The 19,253-nt window shown below is 44.5% G+C and overlaps 1 protein-coding gene across 1 annotated transcript in view; it reads right to left on the reverse strand.

Annotated features, from left to right (window-relative positions):
• LOC143298070 (uncharacterized) overlaps positions 1-19,253 on the reverse strand; it is a 45,584-nt gene that overhangs the window by 15,357 nt on the left and 10,974 nt on the right. Inside the window, exons 7-19 of the mRNA XM_076610748.1 lie at positions 18,858-18,925; positions 18,391-18,440; positions 17,408-17,543; positions 16,196-16,240; positions 14,442-14,544; positions 13,328-13,430; positions 10,791-11,750; positions 10,132-10,425; positions 6,596-6,694; positions 5,683-5,889; positions 4,710-4,875; positions 3,506-3,593; positions 2,577-2,780 (exon numbers count right to left, since the gene is read on the reverse strand). Coding sequence (XP_076466863.1) covers positions 2,577-2,780; positions 3,506-3,593; positions 4,710-4,875; positions 5,683-5,889; positions 6,596-6,694; positions 10,132-10,425; positions 10,791-11,750; positions 13,328-13,430; positions 14,442-14,544; positions 16,196-16,240; positions 17,408-17,543; positions 18,391-18,440; positions 18,858-18,925 — 2,523 coding nt within the window. The remainder of the gene's footprint in view (positions 1-2,576; positions 2,781-3,505; positions 3,594-4,709; positions 4,876-5,682; positions 5,890-6,595; positions 6,695-10,131; positions 10,426-10,790; positions 11,751-13,327; positions 13,431-14,441; positions 14,545-16,195; positions 16,241-17,407; positions 17,544-18,390; positions 18,441-18,857; positions 18,926-19,253) is intronic.

Here is a 19,253-nt window from a genome sequence, read left to right on the forward strand (position 1 = left end):
GTGTGTGCATGTAAGTGAACTACTTTAAATGCAACTCTGTGTTCTTAGCAGACAAGTTTGCACTGTACCATCTAGTCTCTTCAGCTGTAGTCTCTGTTCCACTGACAGACATGTGTGTTGGATGAGGAAAGAATGGGGGAAGTGGAATGACTGGAGGGAGGAGGGAGTGGGTCTGTGACTGGTTATATCATTTTCAGCAGTCCAGGATTCTCAGCTAGAATAGTGGTCAGTGTCTTGGCTCAATGCCAAAGTTGCCACAGTCATTGACAGTGGTTTTATACCCCCCCAGCCCCACCCCCCAACCCCCCCCCCTTCTCTCACCACTGGTAGCAGACTCAAGAGAGAGGGTCGGGGTACCTCAGCAAAAATCATGAAAGTGAAGTCAGCAGGAGGGGGGCAAGGTTGGAGAGTGACTTTTCCCCCCTCTGAAATCAACTGCTCTTCCGCTGAAAATAGCAGATCGCTGAGAGTTCCCCAGAATGGACTGTGTTTGTGTGTGTATCCAACTAAACTCTTGTGTGTGAGGGAGAGAGAGACAGAGACAGAGAGACAGAAAGCAAGCACGAGTGTGCACACGCATGTGTGGTTTTAATTCAACTGTGTGTAAACGAGAGAGAGAGAGAGAGAGAGAGAGAGAGAGGGAGGCAGAAAGAGAGAAAGAGAGCGGAGAAGGTAGGAGAAAAGAATATGTTGTATTTGTGCATGTGCATGCATTGCTTTCAAATTCAATAGATCTGTGTGTGTGTGTGTGTGTGTGTGTGTGTGTGTGTGTTTGTGTGTGTGTGTGTTCAATACAACTCTGTGTATATTCAAGAGAGAGAGAGAGAGGGGCAGACAAAGAGACAGATCAGGGGGAAGGTGGGAGGAAAAAGTGCAAGTTTGTATGAGTGCATATATGTGCATTGCTTTGAATAAAATTCTCTGTGTGTGTGTGTGTGTTTGTGTGCGAGAAAGAGAGAGAGTGTGTGTGAGTGTGCGCGCGCATGTGCATATTATTAAGCTCTGTGTGAGCGCTTATATGTGTGCACATGTGCAAGTGTGAAGGAGAGATAAAATAAAAAAACAGTATGTGTATATGTGAGCGCATTCATGTGATTTTTTTTCAAAGAGAGAGGAAAAGAGAGAGAGAGAGAGTGTGTGTGTGTGTAAGCGTGCATGCGTGCGCATTCAATTCAGCTCTGTGTCTGTGCGTGCATGTGTAACTTTGGTAATCTGGCTGTAGGTCTCAAATCTACATAAACTGACTTGCCACTGATGAACTGTCTGTACCACAGCCTCCAGCCTCGACTGTGTCAGAAAAAGCACTGACATCAATTGCTACAAAGTTTCTGTTTCAATCGCAACAATGTTACTTGTGCATAAAGTGGCAAACATTTGCAGCTTTTGCTGAACGAACAAAGGGTCAAGCAGATGTACCCACGGCCATTGTGGCTTGACAGGGATGGAGATCGCGCACACCGGTGTTTATGTGTATCTGTGCGTGCACGCAAGTCTGTGCGTGCGTGCGTGCATGCGTGCGTGTGTGTGTGATGGATCGCATGTGTGTGCATGTGCGCGCGTGAGTGCGCCATGTTTTTCACAGTGATATCAATGCATGCCACGTGGGATCGTTATCAGCATTTTGACAACTTCAATCAACTGTTAGGAAACTTTCTGACTTCGATTTTGGTGCTCTGGCAACTCACTGGATCGCCTCTCAAGGGGTCAACAAACGACGCTTTCGAAAAAGTATTCCGTTTTCATTTTTGACAGACTGATCATCTGGTCGGTAAACGATATAGAACTGATGGCCCATCAGCTTTTCTTTTTCTTTTTTTCCAGAAAACGGACACTCCGTTTTTAATGTAAATCTGAAAACAGATTTCCGTGCCTAGACTGAAGAGTTGCGCCCATGCAATCTGACACCAATCACATTTGGCCTCGCCCGCGGTTTCGATTTTGTGAATGGCGTCGCCTACCTATGAAGTTATTTTTTTGTTCTTCACTTCTGTTTTCACGATCTCATCTTGCCAGGCCCAGTTCCACTTATATTTCACTCCTGTATTGATTTCTGCTGCAAAAATCCTCTAATCCTTTGTGAGTTTTCTCATTTTATCAATGACTGAAGATGATCGACGAAATCAGGTACCTTTGCAAGTCGTGAAGCCCGCGAGCGAAAGTTTTATAATCCCGACCTAATAAGGATAAGCTGAATGATGACAGAGAAGCAACAGAAAACTTATTTTCAATTGGTTCGCTTATTCAAACATGGGGCATTTTAACAAACGCTGTGGGTCTGTCTTGTCGATCGGTCGGACAACGTTCGTGCAACCTTCATGGGTCGGAAAAAAACCTCACCCCCCCCTCCACCCCTCCGATTTTCTCAACGGATTTACGCGAATCTCAAAAATGGCCTCTGGAGCCAGTTTTCGGTCAAAAATCCAACTATAGTCGGAAAAATCTCATGCCTGTAAATAGACCCCCACAGCAGCATCTTCATACCCCCCTCACCATCATGTGAACATAAACAAAACGTCCACAAATTCTGGGAAGGGGGGAGGGAAAGTTATTCAAGGTAAGAGAAGAGTTGCACTGACTGGTAGGCAGACGGAGGGTCACTGTCGTAGTCAGCCCCCATGTTCGTGCTGAACTGGGTGAAGGCCACCTCCAGACTGGCAATGTGCAGGACCATGCGTAAGGGATGTGAGGGGTCCATCATCACCATCTCCACGCGCTGACCCTTCGACAACTGGTCTGTCACACTCTGCATGTCCCCCACCATGATCCTCCTCCTCTCCACACTGTTGGCAAACACACACACACCATGGTATTAACTGTAGTATTCTCTCCTCTCTCTCACTCTCAAGCACACACACACACACACACACACACCATGGCATCAACTGTGGCATTCTCTCCTCACACACACACACACACACAAACATATCAACTGTGGTATTCTCTCCTCACACACACACACCCGCCATGGTATCAAGAGTGGTTTTCTATCCTCTCACACACACACACATATCAACTGTGATATTCTCTCCTCTCACTCACACACACACACACACACTATAGTATCAACTGTGGTATACACTCCTTACATACACACACGCACCATGGTATCAACTGTGGTATTCCCTCTTCACACACACAAACACACCGTGGTATCAAATGTGGTATTCACTCTTCTCACACACACACAATATCAACAGTGGTATTCACTCTTCACACACACACACACACACACACCATGGTATCAACAGTGGTATTCACTCTTCACATACACAAACATACATACATACATACCATGGTATCAACAGCAGTATTTACTCTTCACACACAAACACACAACCTGGTATCAACTGTGATATTCACTCTTCACACACACACACACACACACACAAAGTATCAACATCTCACACTGTTCAGTACTCATACACCAACAACACACCAACAACACACCAACTAACATTGCTCAGCACACAAATCACCTTAGTGTTCATCACTCAAACCAACTTACCTCGAGAGCTGGGGAGCAGGAGTTGCAGTCAGCTGTGTGGGATCCACGGCATATCCTTTTTCCTTCAGGAAAGTCGTGGCATCCAGACCTGAAGTGACAAGTGTCACTGTCATTTTAGCCCCCCAGTCAGGACACCATACAGATATGTCATATATGCTGCGTGCACTTGTATACATTGTGTGTGTGTGTGTGCATGTGTGTGTGTGTGCATGTGTGTGTGTGTGTGCATGTGTGTGTGTGCATGTGTGTGTGTGTGACTCGACTCGACTTCATTTATTGTCATAAAATACCAAAGGATTAATAGACACAACAAAGAAGAAAAGGAACAAAGAATTAATCGGTCATCTGATACACATGCAATGAAATACATAGTTGGCAAGTGTTTTCTGACAGTCATTGCAGTTGAATAAATCACTTGGTTTTAGGATATTGTTTTGTATTTTTCTAGTGATCACATTTGATTGATGATCACACTGTTGTACAGTTGTAATTAGACGGTGTCGCAAATTATGAAATAAGATACATGAATCTAAGAAATGTAATTCATCTTCAACAACTTCAAATATATCACATAACCTCTCTTCTCTGGGAATGTTTGCATATCTTCCTCGTTCGATATTTAAATAATGTGTGCTTATTCTGAGTTGACAAAGAGCTTGTTTGTGAGCAGGATCGTGTGTGTGTGTGTGTGTGTGAGTGTGATATGGTCTGTGCATGTCTGGTGTGGTGTGGTGTGGTGTGGTGTGGTGTGTGTGTGTGTGTGTGTGTGTGTGTGTGTGTGTATGTGTGTGTTTGTGTATGTGTGAGGGGTAGAGGGTGGGGGTGGGGTGGGGTGAGGTGGGGTGTGGTGTGGTGTGATGTCTGTCTACAAGCTTGCCCAACTGGGCTGATGGGAATGTGTGTGTGTGTATGTGATGTGATATGATATGTGTGTGCGTGAGAGTGTGTGTGTGAGTGTGTGTGTGTGTGTGTGTGTGTTTGTGTGTGCGTGCATGCCTGTGTGTGCATGCGTGCATTCGTGTGTGCCTACAGACTTGCCGGACTGGACTGATGGAAAATACCAAAGAATGCTGACCCCTGACTGTCACACATGTATAACGGTGTTGTATGTGATCAGGACGGCCAGGACACTACTGTACCGTCAGAGTTGTACACAACACAATGCTACACATGTAAAACAGTACTACGTGGGACGCTTGCTTACTATCAGAGTTGCGGACCAGCGTCACTTCACAGATGGTCGGCTGCTTGCGGAGGACGGTTATCGTGCAGAGCTCTGTGTAGCTGAACAGTCCCCTCATGATCTCAACGACCTCTTCTGACCACGCCCCTCCCTCACTGGGACACACCTCCAGGGTGCATGGCATACTCTATAAACACACCACCATACACCCCTCATCATCATCATCATCATCAGCAGCATTATTTTCCTTCCCATTATCACAGTAAAAACCATATCATCATCATTATCATCATCATTTTCTTCCTTGCCATTACCACAGTAAAACCCCATATCATCATCATCATCTTTCTTGCCATTATCACAGTAAAATCCCATATCATCATCAGCATCATCATCTTCCTTGCCATTACCACAGTAAAATCCCATATCATCATCTTCCTTGCCATTACCACAGTAAAATCCCATATCATCATCATTTTCCTTGCCATTTTCACAGTAAAACCACACATCATCATCAGCAGCATCATCTTCCTTGCCATTACCACAGTAAAATCCCATATCATCATCATCATCATCTTTCTTGCCATTACCACAGTAAAACCCTACATCATCATCATCATCTTCTTGCCATTACCACAGTAAAATCCCATGTCATCATCATCTTCCTTGTTATCAGTACAGTAAAATCCGATGTCATCATCATCGTCATCACTGTCACCATCGCCTTCCTAGTCATTAACATCATCCAATTTTTAACTTCACTTTGTTAAAAACTCAAATTTCCGTTTTGAACTTTTATGCAACAGAATACATTTTCTGACAACATGAACAGTACTGAAGAAATTAAGCAAATCAATTTCTGTTAATATACAGTTCCATTACAACCTTCTATTCAGCATTCTATGCACTCACAAATTCAACCACTATTGTGTGCATGTATGCATGTACATGCACACACACACACACACACACACACACACACACACACACTGACCAGGGCAGGGAGAGAGGCCAGCTCTGAGGGAACAGGCAGCAGCTTTGACACCTGCACCTCCTCCGAGTTGCCATAGTCCACATAGAAGACCTTGACCTTGGAGCCGGTGACACTGACAACCTTGACCCTGGCCAGCTCCCCCATGAACTCACAGACACCCAGTTGACCGACTTCAGCCTTCTGCACTGGACGCTCATTGCCTGTGAACTGAACACACCACACAAAACACATGACATGCAATGATGTTCAATAACCATCTTTGCTCAACCGTCCCCTCCACCCTTTTCAGTCTGCCGATTGTGTCAACCACAGCACCAAAACAACCCTCCTCCACATCCTGAACCACCTGCTCTTAGCATTCAACTCAGTAAAATGTTAGTATCCAACTCTGTAGAAACCTCCTTTCTCACTCGTCTGGACTTGGCAGAAGCCTTTGAATATGTACATGTACATGTATTTGTAAGTTTTTGTCTTTTGTTTATAAGCTTTGTCTTTCATCCCTCTGTTTCAGAGGTACGCAGTGTGTAAATGTCTCGTGAGAAAGCTCTTTGATTTGTATCCACACAAGATCTGGTGCTATATAAAAACATTTACTACACTATCATATTATATATATTTCAATATATTATATTATATTGTTATGTTTGTTAGGTTTTCAGTCATGTATAATGACATGAGACAGACCATGTATCCATTCCTCTATGCCCCAGTGTCATGTAAAATGACAATCTACACATATCTTGTGGTCACTGAAATATGTCATCTTCATTAAACTCTAAGAAAGTTCATGCCACTGGCCGGCTTCAAGAAACATATTATCACAATGACTGTTGAAATGAACTATCATGATAAAACGATGAAATAAATCAACAGAGGTCACAGTGTGAAGCAAAGAGAGCCACAGAGGACATACCTTGGAGAAGATGTCGGCAATGAATGGCACGAGGGTGGTGACCTGATCTGTCATCTGCACCCACAGTCGCTGGGGACTGTCGATGTGGGACACCAGCACCTGCAATCACAGCACACACTGCTCAAAGACCTCACCACTGTCTGTCAACATTGTGCCGTGAGACAATCACCACGCCACACAATATCAACAAAATCAGCACACATCACCACCCCACAATCTCCACAATGACGCCCCATCATCCCCACCATGACACCCCACCCATCATCCCCACACCACCTTCACTACAAATCACCCCGTCCACATACTTGTCCATACTACCATCATTACCACCACATCACACATGCTCAACACTACCACCAACCCCCCAGTGACAATGACCGTGGACAGCAGGGTGGGTCGATTCACAGTAATAGCTTATTGGGAACATGTTACAATACACAACAGTCATAGAACAGAATAGAATAGAATAGAAAAGATCTTTATTACCAAGTGTACCAGGGTCACAAGGAACACTGGGTGGATAGTACATTAAAAAAAAAAAAAAGTACAAACATAAACTGAAAATCAAACACAAACACAGATACAGTAGAATTTGGGATACATACATGTGAACATCAATATAAGAACTTGTGCACACACACTCACACACACATACATTTGAACGTAAGGCGAACAGTACATATGGATGGGTTTGATGACTTGATCTTCAGGTAAATGGTTTTTGATTGCACAATTCTCTTAAATCATACTGAATTTGTTTGAGAGACAGGGCACTAACAGCTTTGGGGGAAAAGCTATTGGCGAAGCAATTGGTTTTTGTCCTTATACTTCTGTACCAACAACCCAAGGGGAGCATCTCGAAAATCCCAAAAGCTGAATGTGGTTTGTCCTAGTTGACTAATGAGAAAAGAGAAAATTTTGTAAATACAAAGTCTTGTCATGACGTAAGTACATGTAAAGTATGTGACGGCTGTCTCCACAGGCAGTAATGTGAAACAGACTATCTACATAGACTCACAGTGGTGAGGGTGTTAAGCTGTGAAACAGACTATCTATAGTCACAGTGGTGGGGGTGTTGAGCTGTGAAACAATCTACAGAGACTCACAGTGGTGGGGGTGTTGAGCTGTGAAACAGACTATCTACAGAGACTCACAGTGGTGGGGGAATTGAGCTGTGAAACAGACTATCTACAGAGACTCACAGTGGTGGGGGAATTGAGCTGTGAAACAGACTATCTACAGAGACTCACCGTGGTGGGGGTGTTGAGCTGTGAAACAGACTATCTACAGAGACACAGTGGTGGGGGTGTTGAGCTGTGAAACAGACTATCTACAGAGACTCACCGTGGTGGGGGTGTTGAGCTGTGAAACAGACTATCTACAGAGACTCACAGTGGTGGGGGTGTTGAGCTGTGAAACAGACTATCTACAGAGACTCACAGTGGTGGGGGTGTTGAGCTGTGAAACAATCTACAGAGACTCACAGTGGTGGGGGAGTTGAGCTGTGAAACAATCACACATACACACACATGCACACACATGCACACACACACACACACACACACACACACACACACACACGTTAAGACCATAAGGTACTGTACAACAATACATAAATAAAAACATCAAGGGAATAAATCGTATATATAAGTAAAATGCACACACACACACACACACACACACACACACACACACGCACACACACACACTCACACACACACAAAAAACGTATGCATGCACATAACATATGTCACGCCAATAAGATTAGAACATTAACATTAAGATACATGAAATCCAAGTAAAATAAGAAAATATTTAAAAATCACTTCCGATCACACACACACACAAATGCTTGCTTGCCTGTGCTCACCCGCTCAGTCCCACATGCACGCATAATGTCTGCTCCCATACACTCGTCTGCTGGTGAAGTTCAGGTGTTGCTGTGGCGAGGGGGCTTGGGGGGTGGGAGGGTTCACTTAGTGTATTGGATGTTTTGATTGTGTGCGCGAATGGCTGTAGGAATAAATGAATTAATGTATCGAGATGTTCTTGCGCGTGGAGCTCTAAACCTACCACTTATGTCTGACCTTCTGCTATTAATGTCATCATGTAGTGGGTGTCTTACGTCGGTCAAAATTGTTATTAGTCTGTCAGTCAGTTTTCTATTGTGCATGTCGCTAAAGGTGTCTTGTCTTATACCCACCACCCCACCCGCTTTCCTAATGACTTTTTCCAACCTGTCTTTGTCATGTTTGGTCAGGTTTCCCCCCCAGCACACGGCTCCGTATGTTAAAACACTACAGACAACAGATGTGTAAAACATTTGGAGCATCTGCTTGCATACATTAAAAGATTTCATTTTTCTAAGACAGTACATGCGACTGTTGCTCTTTTTAATGAGTGCAGTTGAGTTTTCATTCCAAGACAGCTTATTGTCGATTATCACACCGAGATATTTGTATGAGTCTACTTGTTCGACCACTTCATTTTTTGTGATGATTTTACTTAAAGTTGATTTCTTTTTTCTGAAGTCGATTACAAGCTCTTTGGTTTTGCCAACATTCAGCTCAAGGAAATTTTCTTCACACCAGTTCACAAACCTGTCAATTTCTCTTCGGTAGTCAGTGTCATCATCATCAGTAATAAGTCCTGTCAGTGCGGAGTCATCTGCAAACTTAACGAGGGGACACGAATTGGTCAGACTTCTGCATTCAGCCGTATACAAGGTAAAAAGAAAAGGCGAGAGGACTGTACCTTGTGGTGCACCTGTGTTTGTGAAAGAGACAGTAGACATAAAATCATTTAATTTTACAAACTGAGGCCTTTTAGTAAGATAGTCTAAAACCCATAAAATCGTCGGAAAAGCGAGTCCCATGTGCATCAGCTTTTTTGCTAAGAGGTGAGAGACTCACAGTGGTGGGGGAATTGAGCTGTGAAACAGACTATCTACAGAGACTCACAGTGGTGGGGGAATTGAGCTGTGAAACAGACTATCTACAGAGACTAACAGTGGTCGGGGTGTTGAGCTGTGAAACCGACCATCTACAAAGACTCACAGAGGTGGGGCAATTGAGCTGTGAAACAGACTATCTACAGAGACTCACCGTGGTGGGGGAATTGAGCTGTGAAACAGACTATCTACAGAGACTCACAGTGGTGGGGGTGTTGAGCTGTGAAACAGACTATCTACAGAGACTCACAGTGGTGGGGGAATTGAGCTGTGAAACAGACTATCTACAGAGACTCACAGTGGTGGGGGTGTTGAGCTGTGAAACAGACTATCTACAGAGACTCACAGTGGTGGGGGAATTGAGCTGTGAAACAGACTATCTACAGAGACTCACAGTGGTGGGGGTGTTGAGCTGTGAAACAGACTATCTACAGAGACTCACAGTGGTGGGGGAATTGAGCTGTGAAACAGAGTCTCTACAGAGACTCACAGTGGTAGGGGAGTTGAGCTGTGAAACAGACTATCTACAGAGACTCACAGTGGTGGGGGTGTTGAGCTGTGAAACAGACTATCTACAGAGACTCACAGTGGTGGGGGTGTTGAGCTGCACCAGATCCATGGGCTCCCGGTTGTCCACCACAGGCGCCACTATTGATGCACTGCCCTGACCAACCGCCGGACCACAGGTCCCCCACTCTGAGGTTCCCTCCCTGTGTGTTCTGGCAGCCCCATTCCGTGGGGAGGCAGCAGTGGTGGGTTTTAGGGGCGACCTGCGTGTCTCCTGTTCCCAGACGTCAGCATCCCTGGCCCCTACGCTGCCAGCCTCTGACCCGCTGCCTCCCTTCCACTCCCTCCTCTGTCGCCTATTGCCACCCCTCTCCTGCACACACAACACCTGTCACCTCACTCTCTTTTCTGTCACATCTCCCCTTGCTAAGGCTCCACACACCTGCATGCATGTACCCACACACACAAACATGCAAAGTGATGTAAGACAAAGAGTACATGTGTTCTGACCATGTCTTCTAGCACGCTTATACTAAACTTACTGATTCCCCCCCTCCCCCCAAATGTTAAAAGTATGCAACTTCAGTCCAAAAATCACGGTTAAGTATGTGTAGTTAAAATTCATTTCTAAATGTCTTTGACTTCTTGATGTTTAATTATTTCATTACTGAGAAACAGAAATTGCCATCTGAAAAAAGAAATGTTCCCCCCATGCAAATCTGCTGACTAAGCACTCACCTGCTGCTGCTTGCTCGGACCTTTGTCGTTGCGGGGCCCTCCTCTCTGGCTTTCTCTGTACTGACCAGAACCACGCTCATTCTGTCGCTGTGAGGGGGGACCTCTCCCAACCTCCCCGTTCCTGGGCCCTGGGCCTCCCACCTCCTGTCCCAGGCCTCCACCAGTCGGCCGAGATCCAAACCCTTCTCCTCGCTGGTTCTGGGGACGATCCCCTCTGTCTCCAGGCCCCCGAGCATCCGGTCCGTCTCTGCCCTGCTGTGGGCCATATCTGGACTTAGACTGCTGGACCCTTTCTGCTGGCGGTCCGTTTCTGGACTGGTTGTTGCATTCTCCTTCCTGTCTGGGACCAAACTGGTTGGACCTCTCCCTCTGCGGGCCACTTTTGGGCGGGTTGCCCCTCTCCTGCAGTCCGTTTCTGAACTGATTTCCCCGTCCATCCTGAGGTCCGTTTCTGAGCTGGAACTGGCCCGGTCCATCATAGTCATTATCGCCCTGCACGCTACGAGGCCCCCTCTTGCCCTGCCAGCCCGGCCCCTCCCCTCTTCTGTCTCGTGTCTGTTGGTAACCAGGTCCATCCCTCCCATGGTGACCAGCAGTCATCCCCTGATCCTGGGGCACTCCCCTGTCCCTGCCCTCCATCCCCTGGGGCCCCGCACGTCTGTGCTGACCCCCCTCATCCCCGGGGACACGCCTTTGATGCTGACCGCCCACAGGACCCAGAAAGGGATGGCCATTCCTCTGCTGCTGACTGTTAGTGGGGCCCTGTAGGGGATGGCCGTTCCTCTGCTGGGGAGCCTGTCTCCGCTCCCCGTCCGGGTCAGGCCGGGACCTGGGAGTGGAGATGGGTTGCCGGACACCCCCAGGGGGCTTAGTTTTCATGGCTCCTTCCCCTGAGGAACTGGAGGAGTCTGACCTGGGCTCTGCCATCCTCAGCCATTCTGCCAGGTACTCCTTGTTGTTCTGTGGACAGCAACAGTCAACAAGATTCACTTCAGTAATAGACCGTAAACTTTTTTTTTACAACTTTATAACCAAAATGATTTTTTTTAAACTATATGGTCAGGAACCCAGAAAGAAGATTCATATTTTTTTAGTGCCATCTTATCAACCTTGGTTCTTAAACACAGTCCTTTTAGAATTGGCTAATCAAAACTTGAAACACACACACTCTCTCTCTCTCTATCTGCACAAAGCATTTAGATTTAGAGAAATTGCAACCTCCAAATATGTTTTGCGAATGTATCTGTGTTTCATGTGATTTGGGTTTTCTTGTGTTTTCTCAAACAAATACAACGCAACAAATGGTGTTTGTGTACCCCTTCATAGGGGCTATGGCCTGATGAATAAAGTATCTGTATCCATATTTTTCTCCCTCTCTCTCATTCTACCTCATAGTCAATTGTGAACTTTGTCGCATCAACTCCATCCGTCAGTACCTTTCTGTTGAAACTACTAAAACTCTTATTTCTGCTTTTGTGCTGTCACAAATTGACTACTGTAATTCTCTTCTCATAGGCTGTCCACATAATATTCTTCAGCAAATTCAAAAACTTCAAAACAATGCTGCCCATCTGACTCTCAGAGTCCCACGTACTGATCACATTTCTCCTCACCTACGCACTCTACACTGGCTCCCCACTGAAGCGAGAATTAAATACAAAGTTGCGTGTCTCTGCTATTCTGTTTTCACTCCGCAGGACCTAAGTATCTTTCTGACCTTATCAGTGTTTACACTCCCACAAGAAATCTCCGTTCTTCCTCTGACTGTTACCTTTTGAAACTTCCTTGTATCAATACAAGAACCTTCAGTGAACGTTCTTTCTTCTTTGCTGCTCCTCACATCGGGAACAACCTTTCTCATCATATCCGTGCATCTGATTCTATTTCTGCTTTTCACTCATCACTAAAAACTCATCTTTCTAAAACCTATCTATAAGCACTCTCAGCTTCCTTGTTCTCCAACACCACCCATGTCATCTCACTTTGGATGTATGTAGAGTGGGAGGGGGAGAGTGTGAGTGGGGGGGGGGAGGGGAGGAGGGGTTTTTAAGAAAAAGTGGTCATGAATGTGTTATGTAACTTGTAATATTTTTCTTTCATGTAAAGTGCCCTCAGCTCTTAGAGGGAAAGGGCGTGATATAAAAGGAAATTTTCTTCCTAAAATTATGTTTATGTAATATACTTACTGTGACTCACTAGTGCAGACTCCAGCAGGGGTCCGATTCCTGTCCTGTGCAAACTACTACCCGCCTATGCAGAGAAAACATAAGAAGCTACGGCTGATAACTCCTGAAGTAGGTTACCTCACCTTTGCATCCCTGACTTGCGCCCTCTTTTTCCGGCAGCCATCTTGACTCCTGCTCCTGTGCTCTCCATACGGCTAAGTTTTTTTAACTTATTTTCTGTCTGTCTATTGATTCCTTGGCGCTCTCGTTATGCGTCCGATGATGAATCACTACAACACATTATTATTATCATAATTACCTCCAACACACACAGACACAAACATTCTAACAGAGAAAAGACAGGCAACTCACCATGATAAATTCTTCCGATACATCAGCATCCAGGTTGTCAAAGTCTGGTTCTATCATCTGATGCTGGGGTGGGGGTGGGGGTGGGGCCGGGGCAGTCGGTACTCTGCAATATACCTCTCTCCACTAAAACCTCTACTCAGTATTCTCTTCATAACAATAATAACAAAAATAATATAATAATAAATAATTAAAAAAATAATAATAATATAATCTAAAGAGCACCTTTCCATGTAAAACATGCTCAACTGCGCTGCACAATATGAAAACCAATGTGTAAAACCTGCATCAAACACTAAAATGAAAACTTAACTAGCTCTGCACAGACGTCCAACCAAACACTCAAAACACTAATTTACACACAGACACACACAAATACATCACACACAATCACTCATTATACATATCATACATCACAATACCTAAGTGTTGCACTTTTCATATCACAATACTTCACTAATATAGCAAAGTAAGAGCTGTATTATCAATGGTTTCTCCACTGCAACAGGAAATCATTTACAGCTTAGCCTCTGTGACTTTCAAATATGAGGCAAAATTGCACTGGCTCTTAATGCTGCAGCCTCAGGACCTAGATGGCCTTTGGGAACCATCCCAACGCCGACTGTCCTAAAACCCTCCTGGCTGAGAGAGTGGGGATGTAACTTAGGCAAGACACTCTCCACTAGAATCAAATTCTAGCCCAGATAGTCGGGACAGCAGTTACCTCATCTGCTGTTCTGATAGTCATAGTCAAACACGACTGACTATCATACACTTCACTAATACCATACTTTATAAAAATACTTAAAATAAATCACATACATCACAATGCCAAAGTAATGCACGTCTCAAATCACAGTAATTACAAATCAATATCAACCTCCACCCCAACCCCCACCCCTTCACAAAAAACCTCAACAACATACACAGAAAACAACAAGCACACACTCCAACAAGTGTGTGTCTATGTGTGTACACACATGCACACTCAGTCACACCCACACACACTCATACACTCACCCACACTCACACCCCAAACTCACTCATCCACACCCACTCACAAACACATAATAACACACACACTCATCCACACCTACATCCCCACACACATTCTCACCTGGTGTCATAGATACAGACTTTACGGTGAAGCGGCCAGTGGGTCCTCTGACAGATGGCGTTACAGTAATATACCTTTCGACACGCCTTGCATCTCAATGATGCTGTCAACACACAGATTATACAGTTGAACACCTTGCAACATGCCTCACACCTCATGAATGCTGTCAACACATGCATTACAGTTAAACACTTTGCGACACGCCTTGTACCTGCCTTCATGGATGCTGTCAACACACACATTACAGTTGAACACCTTGTAACACAACTTGCACCTCATGAATGCTGTCAACACACACATTACAGTTAAACACCTCGCGACACGCCTTGTACCTGCCTTCATGGATGCTGTCAACACACACATTACAGTTGAACACCTTGTAACACAACTTGCACCTCATGAATGCTGTCAACACACACATTACAGTTAAACACCTCGCGACACGCCTTGTACCTGCCTTCATGGATGCTGTCAACACACACATTACAGTTGAACACCTTGTAACACAACTTGCACCTCATGGATGCTGTCAACACACACATTACAGTTAAACACCTTGCAACATGCCTTGCACCTCATGGATGCTGTCAACACACACATTACAACTGAACACCTTGTGATACGCCTTCTATCTCATGGATGCTGTCAACACTCACATTACAATTGAACACCTTGTGATACGCCTTCCACCTCATGGATGTTGTCAACACACACATTACAGTTCAACACCTTATGACACGCCTTCCACCTCATGGATGCTGTCAACACACACATTACAGTTCAACACCTTATGACACGCCTTCCACCTCATGGATGCTGTCAACACTCATTACTGCAGTACACCTAAGAACACACCTCACACCTCATCAACACTTTCAACACACATACTACAGTAATACACCTCATGAAACACCTAGCACCTCATGGACGCTGTCAACACACACCTCAACTCAACCCTTCTCAATGTTAGGTGAGTAGATATCACAAGTACATGACAACACAGTTATGGATTCATATACATTTAAATCACACACAAAAAATCATATTTTACAGCTGTGCCCTGGTATTTAGTTTGAATGAATACCAAGTTGATTTTATAACCTTAAAAACAAGGTGATAAAATAATACTCATGGCTATCAGGACTTAAGTGGCAAAGAAAAAATGTTGAAGCGCTACTCCCACTAGAAGGTGAAAGAGACTTGTGTTTGTAATGCTTCAGAGAACTATGTCCACTGACACCATCACTCAGGCCAAGGTCACCTGTGATGGTCACATCTTTGAACTTTCAGTGACTCATCTGTCTGGCCTGTTTTATTGCTGTCAGTCAAATGGTTTGGGGGAAACAAACACCCAGACCCGTTTTCTTGACACTGTGGGTGTGCTCCTTTCTGAAGGACAAAATGATTTATCATTGTTCAATCATTTAATCAACCTGTCCACAAGCCAAGCCACAAATTCTCTTCAGTAATCTGTGAGAAATCATATGTGCACATCCATGCATGCACATGTGTATCCATGTATATGCATTTCTCGTAATTTTTCTTCTTCGTGGGCTGCAACTCCCACTTTCATTTTTTTGACTACACAAGTGGGCTTTTATGTGTATGACCATTTTCACCCCACCATGTAGGCAGCCATATTCCTTTTTCCGGGGTGTAATTTTATTCAAGACTTTGTCAACTGGAACAGCAAAATATTTCCCACACTCACATATTTCCTCAATTCCCCACCCCCCACCTCCCAAACCTCTCACCCGTTTTCTGGCAGCTTGCACACAGGTCTGAGCTGTGGTCACTTCCTGAAATCATAGGATCCATGTTTAAGAACACAAATGACACAAAGTAGACACTCTAATGCAGTTAACTCTGCGTTCTTGAGACACACACCACACAGATTTCTTATATGTCTCATTCTGCAACAACACATGAATGTCAGGTTATTTACAAATGAGATATCAATTCCATACCCAACAATATACTACCGTAAAGTTTGGTCTATAAGCCGCGACTTTTTACTCCAGCTTCAACCTCTGCAGCTTATACAATGCTGCAGCTTATTTGAGGATTTTAACGATCCCGGGAGTGTCACGTTCTCATCTATTCTTAGCTGCCCTTCAACTCACCAAAATCATGATTTCTGTCCATGAATTTTTGGATGAACTTCAGGATAGTGTGCTAACTGTTCACGTTTTATAAATCAAATCCGCACACACTAAAACCTTCAGATCAGCATTCAGTTCTACTCTGCTCAAGCATACACCCTCATCATGCCGAAAACGCAACGTTATGCCTATGATGCAGCCTTCAAATTGAAGGTGATCGACCTAGCAGACGACAGTGCAAGCGACGAACCAGCAGCGACCTCCACCTTCATGTTCATGAAGTGAAAGCAAGGCTGAAGTCAGTGACAAGATGGTGGAGGAAGCTGTGCTGGTTCTCTTCAACTCGGACACTGAAGACGAAAATTTCAGTGGATTCAGTGAGCAGGATGACGTTGAATAAATGTGACTATCTCTAAATTATGGATCTTATTTTCGTTGTGTTTATTATTTTTTTGTGGCACTAGCAGTATTTTCGCTTGCTTTTCTTTGTGTTGTTCCCGCTTGTGTTTATTTCATAACATACAGTATTGACAGCTTTTCTGTATTATCAGTATGTGTTCCGGTACCGGAAATAAGTGCGGCTTATAAGCCAATACAGCTTATATATGTATAAAGTTCAATTTTTTCCAAAATTTAGTGGGTGCGGCTTATATACCAGTGCACTCAATTGACCGAACTTTACGGTATTAAAAAAAAAAAAAAAAAAAAAAAAGCTCTTTCATCTTTAATTATCCATAAGACAATACAAGAAAAGCATAATGAAGGGACATGATCCAAATTACAACTCTGGATATGAGGGGAAAATAGTGACTAAAGTAGTGATGAACAAACAACAGGCCTTTCTTCCTTTGTCGCTGAACTCACCAGCCATGGAGGGGGCAGGGGGACTACGCATGACCTGACCCCGTGCCCTGGTCCCTGGGTCCACCACTGACCGCAACACTGACCCTCTGCTGCCCGGCACTGGCAACAACCCCACCTTTCCCCCTCCGTCCTCTGCCTGTAACACACACAGCACTCTGTACACATCTGGAACACACATCACACAATGTACACACAACAACCCCACCTTCCCCCCACTGTCCTCTAACTGAAACAAACATAGCACTCTGTACACATCTGTAACTCACATCACACAATGCACCCACAACAACCCTGCCTTCCCCCCACTTTCCTCTCTAACTGAAACAAACACTGCTAGCACTCTGTACACTCTAACTGAAACAAACACTGCTAGCACTCTGTACACATCTAACATGCATTGCACTTTACACATCTGCAACACAGCACTATGTACACATCTTCAACATACATAACACTGCACACAACTGTAACTCACATCACACTATGTACAAACAATAACCCACTTTCCCTCCACTGTCCTCTACCTGTAATAAACATATCACCTGTAACACACATAACAGTGTACACACCTGTAACACACAAAGCACTGTACACACCTGTAACACACACTGCACTCTACACACCTGCAACACACGTTAACACTGTACACACCAGACAGAAAAAACTGGACTCACAGCAGCATGTCTGTGTAAAGCAAAACAGCTCCTCCATACCCTCTCCTTTTCCATCCATTGTTTCTCTAGTCTTTTATCTACATACACATGTTATAAGTTTTGCCTTTCATACAACTTTTGGTTTCATAGTTGGGTGTGAAAGCACATTTATTATTTATTATAATTATTAGCTGCCACATTGCCCATGATCCTCCTGCTTCATGGCACATCACCGTGTGAACCCCCCCCCCCACACACACACTTTCTCCCTCATTCCTTGTACCATCAAAACCGATCACAACAGACGTCCATTCCCCAACAAGGTCTTACCCTCCTGCTGTCCATACTGCCCAACCCTGCAGCTGCATCACCATGCGGCCCTGCACACAGTCACAGACACCTCTGATCCCAGCATGGAGAAGTCAGACTGCATACATTTACAAGCAAACAGTACAAACACTTCGAGAAGGGGATTGCAGCTGAAAAGATGTTAACGATTTAGAATAGTGGGTCAGAGCAGTGTAACAGCTTGGATTTTACAGATTTACAGCAGAAAGGGAAAGAGTTTGGAATTCACAGGTAAAAAGCAGAGTGGATGTTTGAATTTCTGGGGTCCAGGGAAGAGGATGACTGAATTTCTGGGGTTCAGTTCAGATGATCAAAGTTTGGATTTCAGAGATTGAGACAAGAGTGTGAAAGTTTGGATTTCAGGAGTAGAGAACGATGAGGGTGATAAAGATGCGAGCGGACTTGTGCGGGAAAGAGGAAAGTGTCCCCATCAGGACTATGTCCCTTACCAGCACTTCTGACCGTCCTCTGTGGTGCCACTGTTCCTGATCCTCCAAAGGGTGGTGCTGCTCCGTTACTGTACACAAGTAAAACAAACTTCCACATGAAAGGCTGTTGCTATACAGACCTATACAACAAGCGCTGGAGATACCACACTTGACCTGCTCCCACAAAACACTTTGTAAATCATTTTTATTTGAACAATAAACAAGTTACAAACAATAAAAAGATGATAAAAACAACTTTTTCCACCAATGTCCAAAGGAGGCTTCCACAATGGAAGACTGCTGCCGAAAAAGAGGATGGTGCATTTGTAAACAGAAGAGAGCTTATAGACTAAGGGGATGCTACTAGCCACAGCTACTTTATACTTCTCCAGTTGGGTGTAGTAGTTTGCATTGGAC

This window comes from Babylonia areolata, chromosome 2 (assembly GCF_041734735.1).
Source record: "Babylonia areolata isolate BAREFJ2019XMU chromosome 2, ASM4173473v1, whole genome shotgun sequence".
Lineage (NCBI taxonomy): Eukaryota > Metazoa > Mollusca > Gastropoda > Neogastropoda > Buccinidae > Babylonia > Babylonia areolata.